Source organism: Xenopus laevis, chromosome 7L (assembly GCF_017654675.1).
Source record: "Xenopus laevis strain J_2021 chromosome 7L, Xenopus_laevis_v10.1, whole genome shotgun sequence".
Lineage (NCBI taxonomy): Eukaryota > Metazoa > Chordata > Amphibia > Anura > Pipidae > Xenopus > Xenopus laevis.
The window spans coordinates 31,953,521-31,980,902 of NC_054383.1; the positions used below are offsets into that span (position 1 = coordinate 31,953,521).

The 27,382-nt window shown below is 39.2% G+C and overlaps 1 protein-coding gene across 10 annotated transcripts in view; it reads left to right on the forward strand.

Moving 5' to 3' along the window:
* The first annotated feature begins 8,234 nt into the window (after window positions 1–8,234).
* myof.1.L (myoferlin, gene 1 L homeolog) overlaps window positions 8,235–27,382 on the forward strand; it is a 102,666-nt gene continuing 83,518 nt past the window's right edge. For 7 of the 10 annotated variants that reach the window (XM_018225305.2, XM_018225310.2, XM_018225308.2 and 4 more), the window contains exons 1-3: window positions 8,235–8,483; window positions 22,671–22,726; window positions 24,886–24,977. In XM_018225305.2, coding sequence (XP_018080794.1) covers window positions 8,396–8,483; window positions 22,671–22,726; window positions 24,886–24,977 — 236 coding nt within the window. In that variant the 5' untranslated portion in view covers window positions 8,235–8,395. The remainder of the gene's footprint in view (window positions 8,484–22,670; window positions 22,727–24,885; window positions 24,978–27,382) is intronic. The other 3 variants (XM_018225311.2, XM_018225312.2, XM_018225313.2) reach the window with 1 other exon arrangement.

Consider the following 27,382-nt stretch of genomic DNA (forward strand, 5'->3'; position numbering starts at 1 on the left):
TAACTTTTCAATTAAATTGAAAAGATATTAGTCATTGCTCATCTCTTTACATGTGATGCCAGAAATCCTTAGAACAATGTTGTCCAACAGGTACTGCTGTATCAAATGTACCCCCTCCTCTCAATTTAGGCAGAAACAATGGGAATTTGAATCTTTGTTTTAGACTTTTACATTTGCTACCACCTTCTGCCTCACTCATAGTTTTTGTACAGCAATGGTTTGGCTTTTCTCTTTAATGGACATCATGTAACTCCAGTAATGAAAGTGTTGTGATTTTACAGTGGGAAGGAAGACATGCTGCTTGAAATAGCAAAGAGTTTGGGGCTGTAGGCAGTTTACTTATGGATAGTGATGGGCGAATTTATTCGCCAGGCGCGAATTCGCGGCGAATTTGCGCGATTCGCCGACAGCGAATAAATTCGCGAAACTCCCGCTAAAATTCGCGGTAAAAAATTCGCCGGCGTCAAAAATTTTTTTTCGGAAAACGGACGCCGGCGTAAAAAACGGGCGCCGGCTTCGGAAAAACGGGCGCCGGCGTCAAAAACGTGCGCCGGCGTCAAAAACAAGACGCCGGCGTCGTTTCGCGAATTTTTCGCCGTTTCGCGAATTTCGCGAATTTTTCGGCGAAGCGAAACGGCGCAAATTCACCCATCACTACTTATGGAGTGCCAGTTGAACAACCCTGTGTTTGCCACCTCTCTTCTACCTTGTTTCTCTTTCCATTCTCAATCCATTGTTTTGTATATTTATGCTTCTTCCCTAATATTTATTATGCCATGTCATTGTCATCTCACACAGTAAGTCTGATCTCTAGCAATCATGTTTCCTCTCCTTTTTTTCTCATCCCCTCTTTTTATGTTCCCTTTCTCTGTATTATGTTTTACTTGTTTTTCTCTTTCCCGACCTATTCTCCTGCCATTCTATCTACATCTGTTTCTCTATATGAGGCTACCCTAAAGGTCCCCATAGACGCGACGATTCTTCTTGCCGAACGACCGATTTTAGGGAAGCCCGACCAATCCTTCGAAATTATCGTGCGGTTAGTGGTATTCAAACGATCGTACATCTTACGATTTTTCGGCCGACATCTGTCGGGAAATTGATCGGCCAGGTCAAAAAATCTTTGTCGGTCCCAGTGCAATCTCTCTATGTTTGCAGGGCCAAGCAGGCAGCTCCCCTTTGTTTTCCTGGTAAATTGGTCTTTTTAGTTGATGGTAGATTCGTACGATCGTTCTGAGAAGATCGTGGTCTCACGATCAGGATCTGATCTTTTAAAAATCTCAACATCTATGGCCAGCTTTAGCTGTTCCATATACCACATGGAAACCTACTAGCGACAGCTTCTGTGTTCCCCTCAGTCTTGAAAGTGGTTGCATAACTGTAGGGTAGCCCCCATGGAAGGAGGGTGATTGGATCTGTGGCATGGGAGGGGCAGTTTGAAGGCCAATTAGGGGATAACGTCTATCTGCTCTCCTAGTGACACATGAAAAGGTAAATTAGGCAGAGAATGTATTTACAATTCTAGAACTATGGCTGAATGTTTCTCTAGATTTCTCGTTTTTTAGAATTCCTTTTTAGTACATTCATTAATAAGGGCTCTTACACATGAGCGTTCTGACCTGCGCTCCCCTGCGTTCCGTTTTTTGGCGTTCAGCCGCAGGGGAGCGCAGGAATAGACGCAAGTCATTATTTGAAATGGGGCTGTACTCACTCAGGCGCGTGTAGGCGCCGAACGCAGGTTCAGACGCAACATGCTGCATTTTTCCTGCGTTCGGCGCCTACACGCGCCTGAGTGAGTACAGCCCCATTTCAAATAATGACTTGCGTCTATTCCTGCGCTCCCGTGCGGCTGAACGCCAAAAAACGGAACGCAGGGGAGCGCAGGTCAGAACGCTCATGTGTAAGAGCCCTAAGTTTAGACGTTTTCATTCCAAATAAATTATTAGTGACATTCTTAAAATGAAGAAAAAAGAACATTTTTAAAGGTCATACATGACTGCTGAAAATAAGCCCTTAAAAGCAGGAATCTATTCAGCTGCTAGACCTTACCACACCCAAAATCCTACCTATTGAGTCACCTGTCTCACTTCCAACAACGAATGTTTTGACACTTGTAAGCAGGACCTAATCTTCTGTTTAACTTATCTGAATACTTTACATTAAAACATATTCTATTGTAAGTTATACATTCTGTATAATATGTCGTATTAATCTTCTTATTCTGCATACTATTTGTTATCATATTGATTTTTATGGTTTATTGTGAAAACCAAATAAAATATTTCAAACATAAAACACATTCTACATTTGCAGAATACATCTCAATGAAAGGCAAATAATATTTTCACTAGTACATATAATAAATGTTTTATTAATAACTACAGGGTATAAGAAAGCAGTAATAGGTAAATGCCATATATTTATAATATACTTAATATCACAATATGGAAAGGTGAATAAATAACTGGAAATTCCTTTGCAACACCTCTTATGTATGTATTTGTGTGATTGTCGACAGTAATGCCCATTGTTTTATTTATAATAAGTTCAAAAGTGTTTTTGCACAATGCTTTGTAAAGAAACAAACATCACAACATATGGACGTCAAAAACAAGATTACAACCCCTCTACCACTGGTGTCATCAGTGCCATCAGTGTTGTATTTTTTGACCATTTGCCTATACTTTGGTCACACATATTCGGCTTTCAGCATTAGCATATACAAAAAAAGGTTACAAATCCCATGATGCAATGCAAGGTTTACTCTCACTGTGCAATATTGATAGCTGGGAGAGTTTTCATAATTCAAATGTAATTGCATGTGGTGTTCCACAGTTGTGTATTGGACACAGTTGTGTCCAATGCAATAAAATACATGCAACTGCACTTGCGCATTGATGCAAATTGTGCGGAAAACAATTGTGTTCAAATTTTGGCAATTTTGCACTGATTCTTTAGATACAAGTGCACTGTGCTGATTGATGAGGCCGTGGTGGGAACCCTAGAGCTAGTCACCTTCAGACTTCGTAGATAGTGATGGGCGAATCTGTGCCGCTTCGCTTTGAATCGCATTGAAGTCAATGGGCGTCAAAATTATTTTGCCGCGCGTCTCACATTAAATAAAGCCAATGGGGATTGTTTTGCTTCTAATAAGGATTAATTATATCTTAGTTGGGATCAAATACAAGCTACTGTTTTATTATTACAGAGAAAAAGGAAATCATTTTTTTTAAATTGACAAACATCCTAGCATCCCATGATATAACTTTTCAATTAAATTGAAAAGATATTGGTCATTGCTCATCTCTTTACATGTGATTCCAGAAATCCTTAGAACAATGCTGTCCAACAGGTACTTCTGGAACTGTTTTTAATTTTTTATTATTTGTAGTTGTTAGCTTTTTGTTCAGGACCTCTCCAGTTTGCAATTTCAGCAGTCTGGTTGCTAGGGTCCAAATTACCCTAGTAACCATGAATTGATTTGAATAAAATACTTTAATACGAATAGGAGAGGGACTATGAGGAAAAGATGAATAATAAAAAGTAGCAATGACTATAAATTTGTAACTTGACGAACCATTTGTTTTCTAGAAGGGGTCAGTGACCCCCATTTGAAAGCTGGAAAGAGTGAGAAGTAAAAGGCAAATAATATGTAAACTATAAAAAATAAAAACCAAATGAAAAATTGCTTAAAATTGGCCTTTCTATAACATACTAAAAGTTACTTTAAAGGTGAACCACCCCTTTAATCACTGTAATAATGAAGCACAGAACATTTTTATATTGGTCCAAATTCCCAGACATTGCTACGGTCAATTGCAAGAGATAATAAGTATAAAAAAAAATGCATACTTTTCAAACTGCACCTCATTAATGAAATTGTGCAAGAAGCTAAGATCAAAGGGGCATAGAAAAAGCTTCCAGAAATTGCTACAATCAGTGTAAGAACTGTTTGACTAAGGAGCCCTCTGCCTGGAATGCTTTATAAGAAGGGCTGACTCCATACTTTATAATACATAAACCTTAACCCCCCTTGTATGTGCAAAAACTAACACTGCTCCATCCTGAGCTTAAACTAGGTAATTTATGACAATGATTCCCAAATTCTTTGGGGCTCGGGGGGGGGGGTGCCAAACTGATATAAGGGCTTTACTGATGAGCGGTTGAAGCTGCGCTCCCCTGCATTCTGTTTTTCTGCGTTCAGCCGCAGGGGAGCGCAGGAATAGACGCATTAGGTTTTTTTCAATAGGCCTGTACTCACACAGGCGCGTGTAGGCGCCAAACGCAGGTTGAGACGGAACATGCTGCATTTTTCCTGCATTCGGCGCCCACACGTGCCTGTGTGAGTACAGCCCCATTGAAAAAAACCTAATGCGCAACGCAGGGGAGCGCAGCTTCAACCGCTCGTCAGTAAGAGCCCTAAAGGTGAAAAAAGATGTAAAAACTGCTTTCTTAATTAGAAAAGACAACTATGTCCCTAAAGGGTAGCTCACCTAGATGTTGACAGCGATGTTCTGCAATAATTTGCAACTGGTCTTTATTTTTTGTGGTTTTGAGTTATTTAGCTTTTTGCTCAGCAGCTCTCTAGTTTAAAATATCAGCAGGTATATTGTTGCTAGGGTCTAATTCAACTTAGCAACCAGGAAAAGGTTTCAGTCAAAGCCTGGAAGATGAATGGGAAGAAAAATATCAGTAATAATAATCAACAATAAGAACACAATTGTAGCCCCAAAGAGCAATAACTTTTTGCTGGGGTCAGTGAGAGTTAAAGAGAAAGGCATATAATTCAAACACTATAAAAAATGAAGACTAACTGAAAAGGTGTACACCTTTTAAATCATGGTATGCTTTTTTTTTATAATTGCAAAAAAGTACTTTTACGTTTTATTTTTATGAATGTACCTACTGAAGGACACTTATGGGCATTTTTCTTGCAGTTTTTGTGCATTTCACCACAGGGTAAAGCAGAGGTTAATTGATACGAGACACTAGATTACCTTTAAGCTGCAGCTGTTGAAGATTTATGTGATGTTGGGTGTGTTCAAAGACTGCAAAGAATTTCTTCTGCAGATGATGAAGACGACTGATTTATACAGTGCCTGTTAGTACCACCATACATGTATGCTTATAGGAACAGATCCACTTCTTTCTGGCTGCCTACAAAATGCAGAAGGAGAGATGCAGGCCATACACTTAGGGCAGTGATCCCCAACCAGTAGCTCGTGAGCAACATGTTGCTCTCCACCCCCTTGGATGTTGCTCTCGGTGGCCTCAGAGCAGGTGCTTATTTTTAAATTGCTGACTTGGAGGCAAGTTCTGGTTGCATAAAATCCAGGTGTAATGCCAAAAAGAGCCTCAATGTAGGTTGACAATCCACATAGGGGCTGCAAAATGGCCAATCACAGCACTTATTTGGGACCCCAATAACATTTTTAATGTTAATGTTGCTCCCCAACTCCTTTTACTTCTGAATGTTGCTCACGGGTTCAAAAGGTTGGGGATCCCTGACTTAGGGGAATATTTATTATGCTGTGTAAAATGGAATTCTCAGGAAAAACGGTGTAAAATGCTGTGTACAATAAATTACAAATTTTTTGAGGTGTGTTATTTTACACCAATGCGAACGCCAGATTTGCCATCGTTATTGTTTCCGGTGGAAGTCATTCTAAATGCTTAAAACATTTTTTACATGGTGAAGCCTGGTGATGTGCTGTGAATTATCCCCGCTGTTTTTTACATCACATAATAAATATGCCCCTTAGTGTGCCCATGACTTAAATATTATTCTTTACAATTGCCCCACGTGGTGGAAGTTAATGGGGGATGATTGGAATTCATAATAACATGCATGTCACCATCCAACTCAAGTTTGATTTGCGCGCAGTTATGCATTCATGTGAAGTGAATGTGTCCTGCTTTAAAGGCACAAGATGGCATTAACGTTACTACCACCCGCGGGGCCCGGGTGCAGGCCATGCAGCCAGGCCCCCTTTACCCCCCTCCAAAAGCAACTTTCACTGCAGATTCGCTTACGCATAAGCCCCGAGGGGGTGCGGATAGGGTTGCCACCCGGCTGGTATTTTACCGGCCTAGCCGGTAAAACACCTGCCAGGGCCGGGGCCGGTATTACAAATTTATTTGTAATTCCTTTTAAAAAAAGCCCCTGGCCTGCCCCCAATTCTCACAGAACTTACCTTTTTTCCAGCGCTGTGGACATCTCTGCGATGTTGCTCCACCCCTTTTGTGGCACACCACGTAGCCCTGCCTCCTTTTCCCATAACGGACCGCCCACATTTGGTGCCCACCCCCCCACTGGCCGGTAATATTTTTCAGTAAAAGTAGGCAACCTTAGGTGCGGACCCTGGTGAAGTCCCACTACCCGCAGTTCCACCACTGCGAGATGGCCACCTTGTCTTACTAAGGGCTCTTACACACGAGTGGTTTTACCTGCGTTCCGCTTGCTTCCGTTCAGCCGCAGGGGAGCGCAGGAGTAGACGCACTGAATTATTGTCAATGGGGCTGTACTCACACAGACGCATGTAAGCGCCAAACGCAGGTAAAATACAACATGCTGCGTCTCAACCTGCGTCTGTGTGAGTACAGCCCCATTGACAATAATTCAGTGCGTCTACTCCTGAGCTCCCCTGCGGCTGAACGTAAGAAAGTGCAACGCAGGGGAGGGCAGGTAAAACCGCTCCTGTGTAAGAGCCCTAAAGCCTGTTTAATGGCCTAATTTTAACCCTTTCCTTGGCTCTGGGTTCAGCTACAATCTACAAGCACGGCAAGGATTAAAGGGTTCATCAGGCAACAAACACTTTAGGTACAGTCCTTTCACTTTTATTAACTACCGTGTTTATCTTCCTGCAGCAAGAAACCTCACAGAGTAGAAATACATTGCAATATAAAAAGCAGAGCAAACATGTCAAAGGCAGCCAGGAAAATGAACACACCTTAATAACATACCGGAGCAGGATTGTAAATACACCTTCAGGCAATATAACTAAAGAGCTACTGCTACTCCCAGGCTTAGCTCTGTATCAGGAAGTCCCACGGCAGGGTGTTCTCTCTTGATAGGGATGCCATACAGCACAACTGTCAGAGCACCAGTGTCAAGATATATATATAGAATATCATGTAAAGCAAGGCACTCACAGGTCCTAAAGTATGCTGAAAAATACATAAAGTTTACTTTGTTAAGAAAGACCGAAACATTGGAATAACAAATAAACGTTATCTCTTTTTCACCGTATAGAGAGCTCTGAATAATGGAAAACCTGTCTCCCATTGACTCCATTTTATCCAAATTTTTAAAAATAAAATCCCTTTTTTCTGTAATAATAAAACAGTACATTGTACTTGGTCCAAACTAAGATATAATTATAATTTATTGGAAGCAAAACCAGGCCACTGGGTTTATTTAATGCTTACATGATTTTCTAGTAGACTTAAGGTATGAAGATCCAAATTACAGAAAGATCCGTTAACTAAAAACCCCAGGTCATGAGCATTCTGGATAACCGGTCCCATACCTGAGTGTGTGTGTGTGTGTGTATATATATATATATATATATATATATATACATACACATACATGCCTAGTGGCTGTCTAATTAGCATGAGTAGTAATTATATCTTAGTTGGGATCAAGTACAAGCTAGTTTTATTATTACAGAGAAAAAGAAAATCAGTTTTAAAAATCTGAATCATGGAGTCTACGGCAGTCTGACTTCCCATAATTTAGCGCTTACTGGATAACGGGTTTTCCGGATAACAGGAATCACAAACCTGTAGTATTCTTTCTCAAAGTAAGGGGAGTTTTTTGCTGTTCTAGTATCTAGTTAGCCCAGTAAACAGGGGTTATTCAGAATGTTACCATTAAGGGCAGGACTATTTGAAGCGCTTGGACCCTTTTAGCTGTTGCGGAGGGAAAGAGTTGCCTGTCTAACAATGAACTGCTTAGCAGGCAAGAAGCCAAACTATAAACATGTAATAGGAAAAATACAGTCAGTCGGCTTCAGTCACCGTAACCCCTTCATTTGCTGTAGAAAATGTCTGTTTTACTAGCAACAATAGCAACCAAGGGCAGGCTTATTTTTTTCCTATGCAAAAAAGTCACAGGCCAGGACCTGTTTGCTATGTGGAAAGACAGAGATCAGTTTACATTGCTTTCTGCCTACTCCTTTCAGGCAGTAATTACTCATAGATCCACCCAACTTTTTTTTTTACTTGAAGTAACCACATTCCCATCTGTGTGTGTGTGTGCTTCCTCCACGCTCATCAGTTCTGCATGGAAGTGCTGAGTGCCTGCCCCACTATTAGGAGGGCAGCCTGTTTCCAGCTGATACCTCTCCCAGCTTTTTCAGTTTAAGGCTAAGCCCACCCTAAATCTGCAAGAATGCTGAAAATCATTGTGGAATCAGCAGCTAACATTCCTAAAACCAAGCTTGGGAAGCCAGACCCTATAGTAACTATCATCTTTAAAGGTAAGAGACTTACACAGATGCCTTAAATGCATTTATACTTTGGGAGTGCTTAGACGGGTCTGCAACAACAAAAGCAGTCTACTTTTCAACTTCACAATTGTGTTGCAACTGCAGACTAGAGCTAGCAATTTAACAGCTGCCCCTAAAAGTAGCTGTAGTTACAGTGGCATAATTGTAGCTACTAAAGATAACCTTGTGTAATCTAAATGAAACAATAGTTCAATGCTAGAGATAGCTAGGGTCAATGCATTGTGGTAACCCGTTGTGTATTACTTAATGATTGCAGCAAATGTATTGGTAAACTTAAAGCAGCAATGAAACATCAAGTTGCTCTTGAGAGTGTTTTTTTTTATTAGTCTTATAATGTTGCAACATTAGAAAATACACGTCTGAGACCTGTTATCCAGAATGCTTGGGACGTGGATTTTTTTCTGGATACGTATCTTTCTGTAATTTGGATCTGCAAGTCTACTAGAAAATCAAGTAAACATTAAACCCAACAGGCTGGTTTTGCTTCCAGTAAGGATTAATTAAATCTTAATTTGGATCAAGTGAGCAGAAAAGGATAATCATTTTTAAAAATGTGGATTATTTGGATAAAATGGAGTCTATGGGAGACGGCCTTTCCATAATTAGGTGCTTTCAATACCTGTACAGGTTTGGATTTTTGTTTAACCTTTTACTTTTTTTCCTACTGTATATGGAGGAAGAAAGTCCCTGTGTAATTGCTTGGGAAATCAGTGGCACCCAGTAACTGGCATTTCTTAGAACGGTTGCTGATTTTTCAGATGTGCGGGTAACCTTATAATAAAGGGCACGGAGGAGAAGAAATTTATGGTTCTGTGCATGTGACTAATTTCCTGCAGGAATGCTGCATTCAGCAGTGGAACATTTTCCACAGTTTGGTTAGTAAGGCAAGTACGTACAAGAGTTTTGCTTTCCATTCATGCTGCAATATGTTCCAGCACAATTAAATGCATGGCCTTTGGGAATGTACCGGTGCTGGACAATCTGTAGCCCTCAGGATGTTGTTTAACTGGTTCCCACGCCCCAATCAGCATTTGGATATTATTTGGATACTGAGAATTTTAGTTAACATCAGCTGTTGAGGCACTGGTGGCCCCACACTAATGCACGTCTATGATAGGGTAATAACAGTGGCCAAAGCAGCTTTCATATTATAGTGGCTATAGTAGTTTTATCCTTTGGGTTCAATTACAGTTAGCCTCAGTGTCCCTCTAAGTGAGGGTATAACATCTATACATCATGATGATACAGTAGCCAGCGTGTGATTGGTTCCCTGTTGGTGATGTTGTATATGGGAGAAAAGTGTCTTGCTCTCATACTCGTTGCTCGGAGTATTTACCTAGTATGAGGGTGTTTTTGTGAAAAGAATACATTTGAGATAAATTCAGATATTTAAGTTAAGATGCTATGATAATAAAAGGACTGATATAATAGAAGGTAGTAATAGACACATGACATCCACCCTGCTTGTGTTCATCTTCTGAATGACCTATAACTTTATTCTGTAACTGTGATTCATGTTTAACAGCATAAATTTTCCTTTCTTCCTGCATTATTTGTTGGTTTGCCATGCAGTGCTGCTATATTACAGGAACGGGTTATACCGCTTTGGGGCCTGTAATCAGGATGCTCGGGACATGGGCTTTTCCAGATAAGGGATATTTCTGTAATTTGGATCTCTATACCTTAACTCTACTAAAAAATCCTTTAACCATGAAATGAATCCAGTAGGATTGTTTTTCCTCCAATAAGGATTAATTATATATTAGATTGGGATCAAGTATGAGATCCATTGTCCGGAAACCTGGTATCCAGAAAGTTACGAATTATGGAAAGGTCATCTCCCATAGACTCCATTATAATCAAATAATCCAAATTTTAAAAAATGATTTCCTTTTCCTCTGTAATAATGAAACAGTAGCTTGTACTTGATCCCAAGATATAATTAATCCTTATTGGAAGCAAAACCAGCTTATTGGGTTTATTTAAAGGGATCCTGTCATCGGAAAACATGTTTTTTTCAAAACGCATCAGTTAATAGTGCTACTCCAGCAGAATTCTGCACTGAAATCCATTTCTCAATAGAGCAAACAGATTTTTTTACATTCAGTTTTGAAATCTGACATGGGGCTAGACATTTTGTCAATTTCCCAGCAGCCCCTGGTCATGTGACTTGTGCCTGCACTTTAGGAGAGAAATGCTTTCTGGCAGGCTGCTGTGTTTCCTTCTCAATGTAACTGAAGGAGTCTCAGTGGAACATGGGTTTTTACTATTGAGTGTTGTTCTTAGATCTACCAGGCAGCTGTTATCTTGTGTTAGGGAGCTGCTATCTGGTTACCTTCCCATTGTTCTTTTGTTTAGCTGCTGGGGGGGAAAGGGAGGGGGTGATATCACTCCAACTTGTAGTAAAGAGTGAAGTTTATAAGAGCACAAGTCACATGACTTGGGGCAGCTGGAAAATTGCCAATATGTCTAGCCCCATGTCAGATTTCAAAATTTAATATAAAAAAATCTGTTTGCTATTTTGAGAAATGGATTTCAGTGCAGAATTCTGCTGGAGCAGCACTTTTAACTGATTCATTTTGAAACAAAAAAATGTTTCCCATGACAGTATCCCTTTAATGTTTACATGATTTTCTAGTAGACTCAAGGTATGAAGATTTAAATTACAGACAGATCCATTATGCAGGAAAACCCCAGGTCCCGAGCATTCTGAACAACAGGTCCCATATTTGTAAAAGAAACTGTTTTATTGTTAGAGAGAAAAAGGAAATAACAAAAAAAAATAATAATAATGAATTACTGATTAAAATAGCGTCTATTGGAAATATAATTTGGAGCTTTCTGCATAACTGGTTTCCGGATAACGCATCCTATACCTGTACTCTGTAAAAAAGGAGAAAGAAGTTTCTAAAATAAGGTATGAAGAATACTGGTGCGCACGCCCATAGCTAACGTAATACTACTGTTAGTAACAGATCCAGCAAAACATTTTAGCATTGTGGATAAGGTAGTGCACTCTCCCAAAAAAAAGGCAAAAACGCACAGGCTTGGTGCAAAAAGTAATATCAGCATGGAGCACTCATGGGATTTAGTTTATGTGTGAAAATGTAATGGTGTAATGCTTTGGTCATACACAGAAGACCTTTATCAAGACATCCATATACCTGTATATATGTTTTAAAGGCCTTTTTGTAATTGCAGTTCAGATTTTAGTTGGTTATTTCTAAGAGTTTTGCCACTTGAGAATTTCCAAATGGAAATTAAAAGGAGATATATACAAAGAATGATATATGCCCTTTAAAAATAAGATGAATACAATGTATTTGAGATCTTGTTTGCGCAAACCCACTTGCTCCCATGCGTGTGACATGAGTTACCAATACAGTATGTGACTACAGGGCAAGAGAGGTTCACACAAAGGTCTGCCCTTTTTATAAATAATATCTATTCATAACCAAGAATATATTCTATAGTGCTGTACAATAGAAGGGTGTATTAGAAAAAGAAAGTACTACTGGACACACCAACCTCTTGCCTATACTGTATATGAATAAAGTAGGCTGTCCTGGTGTACATTTTCATATATTATCGATGCAGTGCGTCCAGACACTGTGGAACCCACCTTAAGGGAGACATATAGGATAAATGAAAATCTTCTAATTTTGTAGGCAATTCTAAGTAATATATGGTGTTGCTTTTACATAGGGCTAAAAATTAATATTATCTTTAAAAATAGCCCCTTTATTGGAGCTCCATAGATGTTCTCGGTGTTTCAAATGAGGGGTGGGCATGTCCTAACGGTCCCTGCCAGAAGCACAGTAGGAGGGGGACAGCCAATCACATCCCTACAGTCACACAAGCACAGATCGGCTTCAGTTCCCTATCAGGTCCTGCTAGCTGCTGATTGGTTCTTGGAGCCTCCGGCTCCCGTGCACAGCCTGGGAATTCAGGAAGCAGGAAGAGAAGGGAGGGATTATTAGAGTTTTTGCAGAAATTTTCAATAAATCAGCCTAAAACACAACTTGGAAGTAACCCTAGTGTGTTAGTATGTATGTGGCAAGGACATTCTACAGTAAAGCTTAGTAATGCTGCATGGGAACTTGTGGCATAAACTGTATGTGACAGACCCCGTGACAGCTGGGGTCACCAGACCTGCTTCCAATGTGAGTAAGCTAAAGCAGCATGTGCAAGAGGGTGAGTGGGTCAGTGTGATGAGTATCGGAGTACCTAATGAGAAGATGTCACAGCTGACTTGTGTATCTGACACCATAAATGGCTATTGAGCGCTGTCAAATGAGTGTGGCTGCAAAATGACCTATTTCATGGTTTTACCAAAAACTACTTTTCCAAAGTGGTCTTTCCCTTGACTAAACTTGGTTTGCTACCTTTTCTAGAAAAACAATTCTGGCCTTTCTACTGTACTTAATAACACCGTTTTAAGTACCATTACTTGTAACCTGAACTAATGCTGAAACTCTCGTTTCAATAACAAATGATACCACTTTAGCATACTTTTCTGTTGAATCACTGGTACAAGTGAAGTTACTGGAACACCTCTCTGCCCTTCATAGTTTCTGAACTAAGTTATAATACTTCATTCTACCTTATTCTACAACATGATGGGCCCATAATTGTGTCACTATTCTTAGATTAGGAAATCACTGCTTACCAAGCAAGTAAGTCACTGGAGTTTTGATTATAACCGAAGTCTCTGAAAGAACTGAAATGCAATTGGTGTTAGGGAGTCAAACCAGTGACCTTATAGACCAATAATAACTCCCAGAATTTTGCTCCTATTCTCTCATTGTGAGAATAAAAGTCTTGGCTGAGTTTCCCCTTTAAGTCAGTCTTGAATGAATGAGCCTGTGGGTTACTGAATGAGATATTTTGCAAAGCATATGTAATTTAGTCAATGCCATGAGACAACACTGTGACACAAATTCTGAAGAATTTCACCTAGTACATTGCAAATAAAACAATGCTGTGTACTTAGTGTCCTTGAATGTGTTCTGCTAGGATGGTGGCTAAATTGACAAACCTTGTAAAAGAGTAAGGTACATAAGACTGAGATTCAAAGAACAGGTGTGACTTTAATGAACCATCTACAGATAAAGATAGTTGCCTTAATGAGCCAACAATAAGAAGATTACAAGATGATTAACAAAACATCCAGCTATAATAACATAACCACCAGGTAGTGCATTTGCCTCTGTGCAGGAGGAAGGTTGGTGTGTGCACACGAGCAGGTATTGTTAGGGTGGCTATATTAAGATATCTGTTTTGTGTTCACACAAAACAAGGTGTGTATGCAGCTTCCAAACAACCCTTTACTTCTTCTCATAATGTCACACACTCAGGCCATTGTTTTCATGAAGGAAGTCAGATATGCTTCTGTGTTAAAAGGTAACCTGATAAAGACACAATTAATGATACAATTATCAGCCATTTATGTTAAACAGTTATTTTGATAAGGTTTTTGCCTATTTACAATGATGGAGTTTTTATTTCAGTTGATGAGTTTCAAACATCTGTGTCTCGTGTAGCACAAATCTGGCACTGTTCTGTTAAGCTGGCCATAGATGCAGAGATCTGATCATACGAATCGAGGATTCGTATGATATTTGTGTGTGTGTGTGTGTGTGGAGAGTCTCGACATTTTTTGTCCGGCAGAGATCGTTCGGACAGGTTAAAAGTTTTCTGTCGGCTGCTGATAATATCTCTGCGTGTATTGCCGATCGTACGATTTTCAGAGGGCAGAACATCGGCTGATCCGTTCTTTTGTACTTTATTTGATCGGAATGGTTAGTGGCAGGTCGGGAGATGGGGAAAGTCCGATCGTACCATGATTCATACGATCGGATCTTTGCGTCTATGGCCAGCTATATAGCCAAACTTATCTGGAACAACTCTTAAGGGAAAGATATATAAAATGGCAGATGCCTCCTTTAAAGGACCATAACCCCAAATAATGAAAATGTTTTCATGGAATGGCAATATAATTGTACGACCGGCTCCCAAAATCCAGAACGGGTGCTAGGTTCCCTGATCTAGGCTCTGCTTCTGCCTGTAGCAGCCACCTTTCACTTTGTAGGGAGTCCTCCGCTAATTGGATGCCACCAGGTCTTAATAGGAGAGGAGCCAAGCAAAAGATCTGGACGAGGCACGGTTGTTATAAAGTCTTTGGACGGAAGGCACAGTATTAGGAATGGGCAAAGCCATAGTCAGACAGGCTGGGGTCTGTGCAGGCAGAGTTCAAGAGAGGTCAGCCAGGCTGGGTCAGTGCAGGCAACGTTCAAGGATAGTCAATGCAGGCAAGGGTCAATATCGGTAGAATCAGAATAGTCAGGCAGGCAAGGGTCAGGATAATCAGAGTTCAGAGTAGTCAGGCAGGCAAGGGTCAAAACAGGACAAAATCACACTCAGGAACTAACAGAGAAGACTTAACAAAGGTCAATTGGTTTGTATCAAAAGCTCCTTTAAATATTCAAACGTTCGTGCCTAAACGCGATGACGTCATGATGCCGGCGACGTTCACAAAACACTCAAAACCCGTAAGTGCGCGCCATAGGAGAACCAGCGAGAGAGGGCAGAGGATCAATGCGGCTGGCATCCCAGCTGGCCCTCTATACCACCAAAGTAAGTCCTCATAATAATGTACTGTTGCCCTGCACTGGTAAAACTGGTGTGTTTGCTTCAGAAACACTACTATAGTTCATATGAACAAGCTGCTGTGTAGCCATGGGGGCAGCCATTCAAGAAACACAGCAGATAACAGAAAACCTCTGTAGTATACAAATGGATTCTTCAGAACGTATGTTATCTGCCGTGTATGTTATCTACTGTGTACTGTGTTTGAATGGCTGCCCCCATGGCTACACAGCAGCTTGTATAAACTATAGTAGTATTTCTGAAACAAATACACCAGTTATACTAGTGTGGCACTACAGTGCATTCTCATTACTTCAAAACAAATTAATTTTGGTGTTACTGTTCTTTTAAAATGCAGAGAAAGGTTAAATCTTTGGAGCATTATTGTTAGGCATCCCCTTCACAGTTATCCAAAATGCTAACATTCTGCCCAGGGTTCGGGCACTATAAAATGCTGTTGCCTGGCATAATTAGCTGACTGTGCCATATATATTAATTTTCCCAGCTATCACTTGCTTGGGATTGGGTAGTTGCACTTAAAGGAGAAATAAACCCTTAATTAAAAAAAGCCCTACCCCCTCTACCCTACATAGTCCCCCCCCCGCAAATGCCCCTGGCTCTTTACTAACCCCTCTGTGCAGATTCTGTCCAGCGGAGTTCATGGGCGCCATCTTCAGCCTCTTTAGAATGAGGCACTTCGGCAATTTTCATGAGTTTCAGCGCATGCACAGTTGTCGCAAAACAAAGAATTGCTCCAACTGCCCATGTGCCTCTTCGTCTCAATCCAAAGATTACTGAAGAGAAGAAGATGGCGCCTGTGAACTCCGCTGGACAGAATCTTCACGGAGGGGTAAGTAAAGAGTTAGGGGCATTTGCCTGAGGGGGGCAGCTAGGCTGGGAGAGAGGGGGGTCTATGTAGGTTAGGGTTTTTTTTATTAAGGGTTTGTTTCTCCTTTAAATTCCTGTAATTAAAAAGTTGGAAAAAAACATGGCAGTTATCAGCTACTCCCTGGCTTAGAACCCTGCATGTTTTAATAAAAAGCAGAACGTTTGTATTTTGATGACTAGGGAGACCTAACCAGTTCACATTAGTGATGTGCGGGCTAGCCCAATACCCGCAGGACCTGAAGGTCGCTCATTTTTGCTCTGACAGACGCACAAAGAATTTGAGCAGCCGCCAGGATTCGGGCTGAGCTGTTTCTGCTGCCCTTTTCGCCTGCAACCTAAGTGTGCGCTGCTTCTGCTGGCGTTTATTTATAGATCAGCACCTGCCTGCCCCCTCTGACATCAGAGACGTGGAAGGGTCTGGCACAAATATATAAATGGAAGCAGTCCAGCTGGCCAAGTTAGGGTCGGGTGCAGGTCGACAATTTGTCGAACCGTACATCACTAGTTCACATCCCTGGTAATTTAATCATTCCTTTCCCTTTAATTGTGTCTTAACCATTTTCAGATAATAATAATATATATAATTATGAAGAAATATGACTTTATAAGGCTGCCATCATGGGATCCATTATGAATGCTAGGATATAAAAAAGATTATGGCAATTTAATAAAAAGTGCAGTTTACTACAGGTTCATTTACCCATAGCAACCAGTATCTAGTAGATTCAGAGAACAGAAACTATGTTTGTATGTATGTATGTATATATATATTATAGTACGCACACCATTTGCCAGAAGCCTGGGTGCCAGTCTAGAAGAAATAGACATCGGGAGACGGCTTGACGCCACACAGACAGCTTTACAACAAAATATGCTTAGAAAAAAAAGTGGATATTTATTTGACCAACATTTTAGTTCCTCACAGGAACTTTCGTCAGGGAAAAAACTTTCCCTGATGAAAGTTCCTGTAAGGAACTGAAACGTTGCTCAAATAAACAGCCACTTTTTTTTTTTGATGTGGGTCAAATAAACCTCCACATCAGAGTTTTCATTTACCGATATTTGTTTCTAATAAAGGAAGAAGTTTTACTGTAATTTCCTAATTATGTGTCTCACATGTTGGTTTTACTCGACCGGAGTGGGAAGTGAAAAAGGCTTTTGTAATAAATAGAGAATATTTCTGTGCATAATTCTATAATATATGTTTTAGATTGTGTTTTTTTTGGGCAGCACTCGCTCTACTTCTTGTATTTGTTGGTATTTTAAATATAATCAATATATTTAACGTATATATCCATTTATTGTACATTGCTGTGGAATATGTCAGCCCTTTTTAAATACTTGATAGTAATAGTTATCTGCATCTCATTGGCCTAAGGTGTGAATGTTATAAAGATGGGTTCTACTGTTTGAAGGAAAGCTTTCCTTTATTCACCTTTAAGCCACACCACTCCCTATTTAATGCTCTTTTACTTTACTCCCAGCCTTTAAACCGCAGAAACCAAATCCATGCATTGTACCCATGAGAACAGATACGATTGAGTTTGTTTGCGAGGTGGAGTCATGATTATTCCTGTCTCCACTCTTATACCTGTGGTTAAGCAACTTTACTGAACTAGAGCCTTAGAAGAGAAAGCATGAGCATAGAGGCAATGATTGTGTAATATATCATGTACTTCTAAAGGAAAACAATAGATAATATACCCCGAATAGCTTATTTTACATCCACACATGTCAATAAATGTTCTTGAAAAGTGATAATGTATTATCAAACGCTCATTGTTTTGAGTAGGGGTTTCCAAATTCCCAGACAAAAGTAAGCAGTTACCTATAACCATATGCAATGCTCTTGCCAGGGGCTAGTGTGTCATCTGTTTAGGAGGGACTAGCTGCAAGGTTCTGCTAATATTGTTGTTTGTGAAAACTCTTGCAGACATGTTCCCATGCTCTTTACCTTAGGCCAGTGGTTGTCAAACATCTTCAGTTCAAGCCCTTCTTGAAGATCCATACTAGGGCCAGGGTCCCATTTGAAGGTCCAACCATTGGTCACAGCGCCCCCTTAGCTCATGAAATGAAGACAGATACAGGAAAAATCGAGGAATATCAGTTGTTCAGTCATACTTTCAAGAATTCTCAATCCCCCCCAAATCTTACCCTGACCTTCAGATGGATTTTCAGGTGTATTTATGAGAACAAAAGGTAATTCTCGTACTAACAAACCTTCAAGCTAACCTTTCCCCATTTAGCCAGAGTTCCAGGGAGCATGGTGTCAAAATATGCATGGGCTGTGCTTAATATTGCTGCCTTTTAGCTCTGGTGTCCCAAGTTTTACTCCAACCAGGTCACTAGCTGCTTTTTTGATGTTTTCTTGGTATTCTGGTTTCCCATCTAACGTTAAAGCATAAAGGCAGATTTTTGACTCCCCATGAATCGCAGCATGTTGTATATGGTATTGAACTTACATAGTTAGCTACCCTGCGGCCAAGACTAATCTCTGTTGGTGCTATATATATAGGATGATAATAATTGCAATGTTAGTAGCTTCTCTGATGCAAGTTCCTCACATATTCAGTGTGAGCTGTCATTTTGCATAAATAATGCATGCAGGGGTTCTTTAGCTAGTAGGCAAGGCTAAAACAGTGGCTTAGGTGGCATTCTGCTGTGAATATTCTGCTCTCTTTTCATCTACAAGAAAGCAACTGCTCTCTCTACACTAGCAGGCCCACCCCTGTCCAAACATAAGAGTGACTGTACAGGGATAGGTTTGGGTAGTCCCGAGAAAATAACCCAACATATGACGCTTTTCTGTACTTTTAGTCTTTCATGTATAAAGCTTTAAAAGGGAAAAAATGACTTGCATATTCTTTCACATGTAGGTGTGTCCGTACATAAAACAGAGTTTTATTTATTTTTTTTGGCAAATAACAAGTCTTTACATCACAGATCACCCAGGGCAAAAGATGTTTAAAATAGAATGATATAGCAAAATACCTGCACGCAGCATATACATATATTTAACAGATGTAGTTTTTATTGTAAATGCTAAACAGCAAGGCTGTAATCCTAACCTTTTTTAACTTGTGCTCATCAAACTCCTACTATAGTTAAAACAATTATACTCTCTCATAATATTATGAAGCTCCCATGCCAGAAACCTTTTTTCTAATCTGAGCAATCTAATAAAATATTCCTTTCACTATTTAATAATCCACTCTGTAGGCATTGGAGAAGTTGGGTCTTTCTCCCAGACATTAGACATGGAAGATGTGGTTGCCTTTTAATAAACAGGATACTATTCTATCAAGGGGAACCTCTGCAAGTAGCTCTGTGCCAGCTTATTGTCTAATGGGTCACCTAACCAGACAAGATTTATATATGGTAGTGGTGACAAGGTTTTCTAAACAAATATTGCTCAGATATAGCTTAGTGAGCAGTGGTATAGCCAAGGGGTGTTGTAAAGGAAGTGTTAACCAGGTGCTAACATTATGCTAATGTATCTGTTCATGTTAAAGTATCCTCTTTATGGAAGGGTATGATGAGTGAGTATAAGAACCCCGTGGGCACTGGAACCATATACAGTTCTCCAGATTTCACAACTATGAAGCACTGGCTAATTGTTTTAACTGGTTTAATATTCTTTGGACATGTAAAGCCTGGTATAACTGATTGGATAAATTCCTTGGTGCTGTGTGTTCGTTGCACATAATATCCCAATTGTTCTGCAGGGCTGTGATCTGACTATGCATGGGCTGTGATGTTGTATCTGTGCATTTTAAAAATAAATATTTGAAGGGAAAGGTGTCTGGGCCTTGACAACTATCTGAGCAACTGACTGACTAGATGAATTTCATGGCACTGTATGTTCCTAGCAGGAACTCATAACAGTATATAAGAAACATTTACTTTCTTACAAAAAGCATAAGGTGCAAAAATAGTTAAAAGCTCTACACCCCCACCTCTGCTGGCAAGCTCCTCTACATGGTCTGTAACACTATATAGATTTACTTTTTATATACTGTATCTGAGCCACACATGCTCACAACCAAGGTTCTGCAGAGCAGATTTCAACAAACCAGAGGCAAGGAGGAAAGTTTTTTTTTTTTTTTTTTTTTTGGTGGGGGGGAGAAAATCCTTCCTGCATTACAGAATGCCAGTACTTATAGCGTCACCCCACTGACATATCAAAGAAAATAAGTAAAGTATTTATACCTATATCATATATATTTGAAAGTAGCCCTTGGTTTCCACCAATGGCAGTGTTACAAAACATTATTACATTTAATAAAGGTGACCAATGTCCCAAGGATGTAATTATAGGTTGATGGCCCATGATGGTGCACTCTATCGACTCAAGTGTTTCTAGCAGCCCCCAATTTCTTAATCCCACGCACACTCTATCCAACTACATCCCTCATACTGCACGTGGGACTGTGAAAAGGCCTGATTTGACTACAGTTGTTGTGAAAGCTTAAATTATTTGTGTGATCAACCTTCATTAGGTTCCAGGTTCACTCATAACCTTTACATCCCCCATAGCTCTTAAGAGGCCACTAAAAGTAGCATATAAGTTTGGTTTGGTTTGTCTTTCTCTGTAGAACTATTGATGCATTTCAAAAGAACTGGGTGTTTCCATTGTAAATATGACTAGTCCAAGGAAAGGGCTTTGTTTACTCTTTAATGAAAATGCACTCTCTCGTTTTCTTATAAAAGTCTGCAAACAAGATTGAAACCTAAAGACACTTATGGTCAGGGTTGATTAATACCTTTAGTGGAGAATGATTACTGCATTTTTTGACAAACATATACAGGTATGGGACCTGTTATCCAGAATGCTCAGGATCTTGGGTTTTCTGGATAAATGTGGGTTCTGTAATTTGGATCTTCATACCTTCAGTCTACTAGAAAATCATTTAAACATTAATATCAAACAGTATTGTTTTAATTCTTTCTATATCTATTTCTTTTATAAAAGTGACAATTTATTGTTTGTACATAGGAATAGGCATCATAGAATGTGGTTAGCGGCCTTTGGTTATTGCCTGATTGTTGCCAGAAGGGGGAAAAGTAGATAATGATTATAGTTCTGTGATTTGTCTTCTCAGTTTGAGAACAGCGACACATCAGTTGGGCTGAGTGCAATTAGTATGGTATTAACATATTATATTGTGATTTTTTTTTTTTTTTTTTGTTGTACAATACATTTTTATTAGTGATGGGCGAATTTGTCCGAAACGGCGTATATTTCCCAAAATGCTAATTTTTAACGCCCACATCAATTTTGATGCCTGCGCCAATTCTGACACGTCCGTCAATTTTGACACCAGCATTAAAGGCAATGGGCGTCTGAATAATGTTGACGAGTGATGGCCTCGCCTATTGAATTTATTCGCCCATCACAAATTTTTATGCGACAAAGTAACCGAGTATGAGATCTTGTCCTGTATTTAATAGTGTACTACACAGGGAATGCAATGGGTGCCAAGTGCTAGTGCCTGCACCAGTTTCCTTGTGTTTGGGGGATTCCTTTCTGATACCAAAGTTGGACTGGGATGCCAGGGGCCCACCAGAAAACCTTAGACCATGGGCCCACTTTCCAAACTATTGTTCCTCCTCTCCTCACTCCACCTCTTTATTCTCCTACTCTTTTATCTCTACATACTATACTCCATTCTTCCATTAATAAGCCTCTTAAAGAAATTGGTAATGACCATGAAATGTGCCAAATGATTAGAAGCAAGAAGGCCCCACTGACACCTGGGCCCATCGGGAGTTTTCCTGGGATCCCGATGGATACTGAATAAGGCTAACACTGAAAAGGATACAGTGTCTCCCCATGCTGAAGTACATTTCTGGTATGACTGAGATTTGCATCCAGCAAGCTCTTGGAAACTTTGTTAAAGATGAAGAAAGCCTAGTTATGCAGCTTTTCTGTCTGCCTTTAATGTCTTGCAGATGTTCTCTCTCAAATCCCCCCCCCCTGTTGAATGTTATTGCTGCTCAACGCACTCACACACTGCACAAAATAAGAACTGCAGGAATAAGAAGCGATGGAATGTTATTGCACAATGCTCCAATATCCAGGATCATTAACCCAACAGAACATGTTATAAAGTAAAGTGTTTCTGAAGCTTAATGTTCAGAATGTGCGTACAGGCCTGGGAAGTTCTTTGTAGCAGTAGAAAGAGAGAAAATCAAGTCAGATGAGTCACTGCTTCCAAATGCGATTTGGCATGATCTTAGCTTTTATTTTATGTGTTTCCCTTTACCCTATGGCTTAAAGTGATAAGCAAGACATTGACTGCAGTTATCCTGTAGCTAATTGCTTCATCTTGCCAGGGGTTAACGTACCCATTTTATAGTTTTCACATGTTCGTTATATTAACACAAAAGAAGAATTGTGTAAATGATGTTTGAAATCCCTTGAAATTCTGATGTAACAATACATCATTGCATAATTCCTAAAAAGATTATATATTTTTAGTTTGGGTGTCTGGCTCCAGCTGTGGGATACTATAATGACCACATACAACACAAAAGTGTTTTAACAGAATGTTTTGCTGGTGGGAATATGGCACGTTTCAGTGTAATGACGTATAATGCATTATTTTCTTTTGTGTACAGGAGAGAAGAAGAAAACAAAGTCTGTGGACAGTGACCTGAATCCAATATGGAATGAGGTAACGTTTTAAATGGTTTTTAAAGTGGGTCAATTTTAGTTCAAAAGTTTTAGGGGAATTTACTAGTTGTATGGAAGGCTTATTATTTATTTTTTTGTTTGTTTAACGCACTATATCAGTCAAGTGGCCATGGCTTATCACAGAGGACTTTGAAATTATTGTGCCTCAAGCCTCTTTTAATGGTTTAGAATTTTTTCATCTGCTAATCCTCCACGTGCCTACAATCAAGTCATCCGCAGATGAAGTTTTCAGTTTGCATAGATCAGATATGATTAAACTGAACCACAGCAATGGCTGTTGAAACTCCACAGTGCAGGTGGCACACATGTCAAGGCTGTCAGGCAATATGGCAGAAATTGGTTAATCTGCCCAATCAAATTTACATGTACAAGTATGGGAACTATTATCAGATCAGACTGTCAATCTGTGGGTTTCGGCCAATGGCAGAGGGGCTGTTGTAAGATGCTATAGTCACTTTTTATTGTGCTCGTAGGGGGTCTGTTTGGGCCTCCGTGTACTTGAAATGCCAGGGCCTATTTTGAATCCCAGTCCAGACCATATCCAGATTGCTCAAGACCTGGGGTTGTCAGGATAAGGGATCACCATACAATGTCTACTAAGAATCATTTAAACCATTACATAAACCCAGTAGGATTATTTTGCCTCCAATAAGAATTTATTATATCTTAGCTGGGATCAAGTACAAGGCACTGATTTATTATTAATGAGAAAAAAAAGAAATTTCATTAAATGTATTTGATTTAAATGGAGTCTATGGGATATGGCCTTCCCATAATTCTGTCTTTTCAGATAATTAGTGGGGGGGGGGGGTCATCACATTGCTTGCCACAGTTACCTTCCGACTTCATCGGACTAGCACCATCTACTGTATATTTTACCACAAGGCACTGATGTCCTATTGCCTGCAGAACTGCTAAACTAAGCAATAACTGTTTACTTCAATTTATGTTCATGTTTCAAGGTGATAAATACTTATAATGGTTAAGTTTCCCTTTAAAAACCCCTTAACTCTTGGGGGGGTTATTTACTAAACCTCTATTTTTTTTCTGGTCAAGGATTTTTGGGGAAATAGTTTTTTTTTGAGATTTATTATACCCCCGAAGCTGCTAAAAGTCTGAGTGGCCCTTTCACAATTTGAAGATATTATGATAATTTTGTCTGATAATCCGATAAATTCAGGGGTTTCAGGTTATAATAAGCACTGCGTATCTTTGCAGCGCTATATAAATTGATGATGATGATAACCCAAAAAAAATCTAACGATTTGGGCGTCGAATCCAAAAAAATCGTACGATTCGGGTTTTCACTCAATTTTATCGAGTTTCCCGATCCAACTTTTTCGAGTTATTTTATTCATAAATAAGATAAAATTGCAGATGGGAGTTTGGTCGAGGTTGGTTTAATAAAAAGAGGAGATAAATTTGAGTTTTAGTAAATCACTCCTATATCCACTGTGACGTATGAACCCACTTCCCTGTTATTTTAAGTTTAAGCAACATAATTGTTTGAACATCTCTTTTCTGGAGTGAGAAAGGAAGTGATTAAAACTGAGATCATACTTACTAATTCAATTTAGCAGCAAGGGTGAAAATAAAGATATACTGTGTGTATGTATATATGTAGGGTCTGGTGTTGGAAAGATGTTTGTGTTGACCACTATTTATAGAGTGTGTGGACTACATTTACCTTTAGATTGTAAGCTCTGCAGGGACCTCATTTTTATTCTGTAACCATTGTTTGTTAACGTATTACAAGACCCCAGTTTGTTATAAATCCATGTAAAGCACTGACACTATATAAATAAATGAAGATCCCATATGGCAGAATTTTACTTTTGATTTTATATTTGTTAATATAAAGTTACTGTATATGTGTCTATATGAAGAACCCATGACAGCACGCTTTTACATAAACATAGTGCACATATAGAGGGAGTATCTGTGATAATAATCTAAGGAGGAAAATGTTGTTAATGTACCACATCAGCACATTTACACAGTGTGAGCAGTGTCCAGCCCATGTCTCCGAATTAAGCATACATAATGCTAATTGCATTTAAAGTCTTATGATGAGGGGTGGATATACAGTCTTTTAGTGTTTTCAGTATCTCCCTACATCCTCTGATTTTGTTGTTTCAGCTGCTGGAATTTGATTTAAAAGGAATACCGCTGGACTACAGCTCATCGCTTGAAGTCATTGTCAAGGATTTTGAAACTATCGGAAAAGACAAGTATGTTATGATTCATTTGTCATCTCTTTTTTTTTTTATAACCTATACTCACTCACTTTACTCATTGTAGTAGCTATAAAAAAACCCAATATTGTAAGACATATTTTCTAGAGTAGGGCGTAACCTAATGGACCCAAATGCCTATTTATTCTTGAGGTAGTAAAAATGCTGTTCAATTACATGGAAATAATTGCAAGTATATAAAACTACTGCTGAACTACAGAATTAGAGAGCTAATTACTGTATTACCATGATATATCCCTTGATACAAATCTCCTTTTACTGCTTGATATTATCTCTGTGCAAGTGAACACAATAAAGTCTATTAATTACTGTAAATTTACAAGAACTGATGCTAAAGAACCATGGTAGTAAACACACTGTGCCACAGGAATACAGGTATGGGATCTATTATGCGGAATGTTTGTGACATGGGGTTTTCCAGATAACGAATCTTTCTGTAATTGGGATCTTCATAACTTGTCTGCTAAAAATCACGTAAACGCTAAATGAACCTAATAGGATTGTTTTGCCTCCAATCAGGAGCTAACTATGTCTTAGTACCATCAGGTACAAGGTACTGTTTTGTTAAAGAGAAAAAGGTTTAAAATGTTACATTTATTAAAAATTATTTGTTTAAAATGGAGTCTATGGGAGACAAACTATGGGAGATCTTTCTTGATAACAGATCCTATACCTGTACTATATTAATGGCTTTTGACCCCAGTAATGTCTTTGCTACTCTGTATGAACAGAATACTACATAGCTGCATAACAGCAAATGATATGCTGCCCTAGTCATTATCTAGGTCACAAATTAATTATTGGATAATTCAAATATTCAAAAATTACAGATATTAAAAAATGAAAACCAATTGCAAATGGTCTCAGAATATCACTCTCTACATTATACTACACAAAGGTAAACCAACCCTTTTAAATGCAACTGGAACCATTCCTGTGTCCTGTTTCCCTCAGTTTAAATACAACCTCGCTAGTCAAATAAGAACTGTGTGTACAGACTCGGTACTATTTAGCTTTATATGGAGGGCTTATCTTTTGTACAAATAATAAAGAAATTCTGAAGAAAGGCAAACAATAGGTAGGGCCCATGACTCTTCATATACATGTGCATGATCAAACTTAGCATCTGTAGGGGTGAATCATCTGTTCCGACCATGTGTCCTGTCACAGGCTTTCTTATGTCTGTTTTCCCATGATTCAGTTTTAACTAGTCATCATCAAAGGGGAAGTTAGCAAGTTTGATGCCAACCTGCAAAGCTATGGATATGTATGGAAAGTCTAAACCAACCAGAGTCCTATGCTATGTGTCCTAGTTCTGATTACAGTTATAAAGACCATGGTTTGATTTACATAAATGTTGAACCTTGTTTCTGCTGATGTGAAATAAGTAAAGCCCTATTAAGCTCTGGAACAGTTTGCTGCCATTATTACAGTACTATATATGGTGGAAATATATAATGCATCATATGCATTAAAGGGTGGTTCCCCTTTAGGTTGAACTTTTTGTAGGTTATAGGATTGCCAGCTCTAAGCAACATTTCAATTGGTTTTTCAATTATTTAATTATTTGCCTTTTCTTGATTCTTTGCAGCTTTCAAATGGGGGTCACTGACCCCTTTTAAAAATACAAATGCTCTGTAAGGCTGCAAATTTATAGTTATTGCTACTTTTTATTACTCATCTTTCTATTCAGGCCTCTCCAATTCATATTTCAGTATCTTTTTCAAATCAATGCATGTTGCTAGGGTAATCAAGCCCTAGCAACCAGATTGCTGAAATTACAAATTATAGAGCTGCTGAATAAAAAGCTAAATAACTTAAAAAACAAATACAAAACGTAAACCAATTGCAAATTTTCTCAGAATATCACTTACACACACACACACCAAAATGTGCTGAAAAAGTCTACCTCGGCTTATAGTCGAGTCAGCGGGCAGTAGCTGAGATTGCAGTCACTTTTAATCATTCCTATACCAACAGTTCACTTGGGGAGAGACTGCAATATCACACAGCGCCGTCTGTTGGTTATATAGAAGAATAACAGTGACTGCAATATCACACAGCGTCATCTGTTGGTTATATGAAAGAATAACAGACTGTAATATCACACAGCGTCATCTGTTGGTTATGTGAAAGATTAACAGTGACTGCAATATCACACAGCGCCATCTGTTGGTTGTATGAAAGAATAACAGTGCGTCCTCTGTTGGTTATATGAAAGAATAACAGTGACTGCAATATCACACAGCGCCCTCTGTTGGTTATTTGAAAGAATTAGTGACTGCAATATCACATAGTGCCCTCTGTTGGTTATATGAAGGATTAACAGTGATGGCAATATCACACAGCGCCCTCTGTTGGTTATATGAAAGATTAACAGT